Source organism: Morone saxatilis, unplaced genomic scaffold, assembly GCF_004916995.1.
Source record: "Morone saxatilis isolate NCDOM2014 unplaced genomic scaffold, NCSU_SB_2.0 Contig16, whole genome shotgun sequence".
Classification (NCBI taxonomy): Eukaryota; Metazoa; Chordata; class Actinopteri; family Moronidae; genus Morone; species Morone saxatilis.
This window is the reverse complement of record NW_023339718.1, coordinates 11,532,847-11,535,541: the sequence shown is the minus strand read 5'-3', so window position 1 is coordinate 11,535,541 and position 2,695 is coordinate 11,532,847. Positions and strand designations below refer to the sequence as shown.

The window sequence follows — 2,695 nt, the reverse complement described above, 5'->3', positions numbered from 1 at the left end:
CAACAGTGACAACAATTAAACCTGAGAATAATGGCCATGTCTTCACAAGTTACTATCAAATTTATTATTTTATTGGGCATCTGCCTCCTCCAAAGCTGCCTGAAGGTAGAAATTAAAGACTGTGGCTGCGTTAGGGATCCGCAGCACCTTTAATGTTGATTTGTAGCCTGCTAGAAAGCCAAAGAAGAAGAAGAAGAAGAAGTAGTTAGGAATCCAGGTCAGAAACACTGATAGATTTAAGGATCATTTTTCAATTACTAGATTGGTACATGCCCCCTACATTTCACATTTTGACATAACTTACTTGGACAACTGGGTGACATATTGACGCGTAAGATCTCATCCTATTGTTATATACGATGAGAGTAACCTTTGTTTTCCTAGTCTGAAGAGTTGCAGAGTAGAATAACATTGTCTCACTGCTCCAAAAGCCATTTCTAAAACACCTTCACATTATTGGTGTTGAACCTTGCTCTTTAAAAGTACAGTGATATTACACTTTACCAACATTGCCCAGCTACACCACAGGCACATCATCTCATTACAATAATAAAGATAATGCAAATGCAATGCACATTTACATCAGAACCTCTGACTGTACGAGCCTCCTGAGCGCCTACTCCATTATTACAGGAAACAGTCACTGTGGCCTGCAGCATCTGGCAGCATGTAAACGATAACCGTCTTATTGAACTCCTGCGAACAACAGTACGCCTCACACATCTGGCTACCACCATTGTGAGCTAGCTTCAACATCAGCTACCAACCTGGCTTGTTCTCCTTCTCTGACTCTGGACTTTTGGAGCCGCTGTCCTCTTTCTTTGTCGTCGTCGTCGCTGCCGTCTTGTCAAAGCGAAAACGGTCTAGATTGAACATACTCTTTCGCGGTGTTTTCGTGCCTGACAGGGGCAGCCCTTTGTCTCTTTGTAGTCGGCAGTGTTTTCTCTATCCTGTCCGCGCTGTTAGCCAATGTGACAGCCTCCCGTTAGCTAGCTCCCTAAGCGTCGGCTGTTAGCCTAGCAGCCATGGCAGCAGTCAAGCGGACGTTTTAAACCGTGTCACTGCTCTGTTTTCGAGCGCAGTCGTTTGAAACGTATCGTTGAATTAAACACTGATTTAGTATCAGAGACTGTTGTTTAAACCGGACTCCAGTTGTGCTTGAAGTAACACGACTACAGCCGGTTTCCCGCGAACTCCAGCGGCCCTGGAGGATGCTGTGCCGGCTTCGTTCATTGGTCAGAGGAGGCGGTGGGCGGAAACTCACTAGTGGGTCAAGATAGTACACCGCCGTCTACTTCCGTTTCTGCTTAAGATTTGGTTTTTCTAACTGAATCGGGAACAGGGATGCAGTAATTGCGTGTATCAAGCCCATGACACGTGGGATTTACTTTGCGTAGTCTAATATATGTGGTGTTGTGGTCTCATGGTGTTACAGTGTGGTATATGGTGTATGCCATTACTGGGGATAAGAGTAAGAGGGGAACTATCTTGACAGTCGTTCCACCATCGCTTATGAAACCTGCAATGTGGTGATGTAAGGAAATACTGTAAGCCAAAGATAGTTTGTTGGACCCATTGACAGCATGGTTGGACCTACTAACCCCCGATGTAATCCCGTTACTTGTAGGCATGGATGATTCACTGTATCCCTAGAATACTTTCTGAAAGGAAGGTGCCCTCTTCAAAGAGGAGCCTCGGTGTTGTAGTAGTGCCATCGTAAGCCCCGCCCACTCTTTCCATGGTCAGATTACAATGTGTTCTTGTTTAATTAACATTTAATGTATTTGTGTGAAATATATTTTTAATGATGCAGTTCAGCCTTTGTTGGTGCAAGACAGAAAAGCTGCAGCTCAACAACAGGAACATTGATCTTCTGCAGATCTGCACATTTCAAGAATGCTGTTCTGAATCTGGAAGAATTTCATCAATCGTATTCATGAATGTTTAATGAAAACAAGTCTGTTGGCAGCCTTGGAGGTTTTTGTAAGGGAACAAAAGTCTTGGGTGGCTGAACTTGGATAATAAAATAAATCAAGTAAATCAAATAGCAATGTCATATTTTAAAACGGATTTCTTGATTTTTTTGTCATTCAATTTGGCAGTTTTTCAGTATTCAGTGCAGCCTCATTATTAGCTCCACCTGTGTTTGACAAGTCAGTTTTATGGCAAATAAAATAATTATTTTTTTTAATTCAACGAAACTCTGGACGTGGCTTCAAACTTCCTTTTCATTATTACCTGTTGTTTCTGTGTGTTGTCCACTAGATGCCACACTCATGACAAACTGAGCCTGTATTTCTTGTGAGAAAGAAAGCCAGAAGCTGTCAAACATTTAGTGACCTAAAGGGGGCAGCAGATACACATTGTCTGAAGAGGGATAAAGGTACGGGATGAGGTCTACCTGCAAGTATTGAATACTGCCCCTTTGTTAACTTCAGCAACTGTGTGTGGGTGTGTTTTGTGTTTACTTAAGCTTTTGTATTCCCTGAGGAACAAAGGACATAATATATACAGAACAAATATAATTATGCGTTGGTCCTATTCTGCTGATAACATGCTCTTACATAAAAAACTAATGTGCTGGGTCTCTGTCCCATTGCAAGTCTTCGTAAAGAGTAGTGCGTGTTCACACCGATTAGTCTGTCAAAGTTGATAAAGATTAGAATTAAATGTATAAGAGTTACAATGTACATTT

The 2,695-nt window shown here is 42.0% G+C and overlaps 1 protein-coding gene across 1 annotated transcript in view; it reads right to left on the bottom strand.

The window, feature by feature from the left end:
- The window catches only part of LOC118326165 (SWI/SNF-related matrix-associated actin-dependent regulator of chromatin subfamily A containing DEAD/H box 1A-like), a gene marked incomplete at its 3' end in the record, with an annotated part of 5,233 nt that extends 4,001 nt beyond the window's left edge, over window positions 1-1,232 (bottom strand). The window contains 1 exon segment of the mRNA XM_035659102.1: window positions 768-1,232. Within this exon segment, the coding sequence (XP_035514995.1) occupies window positions 768-876 (109 nt within the window).
- Window positions 1,233-2,695: the final 1,463 nt, after the last annotated feature.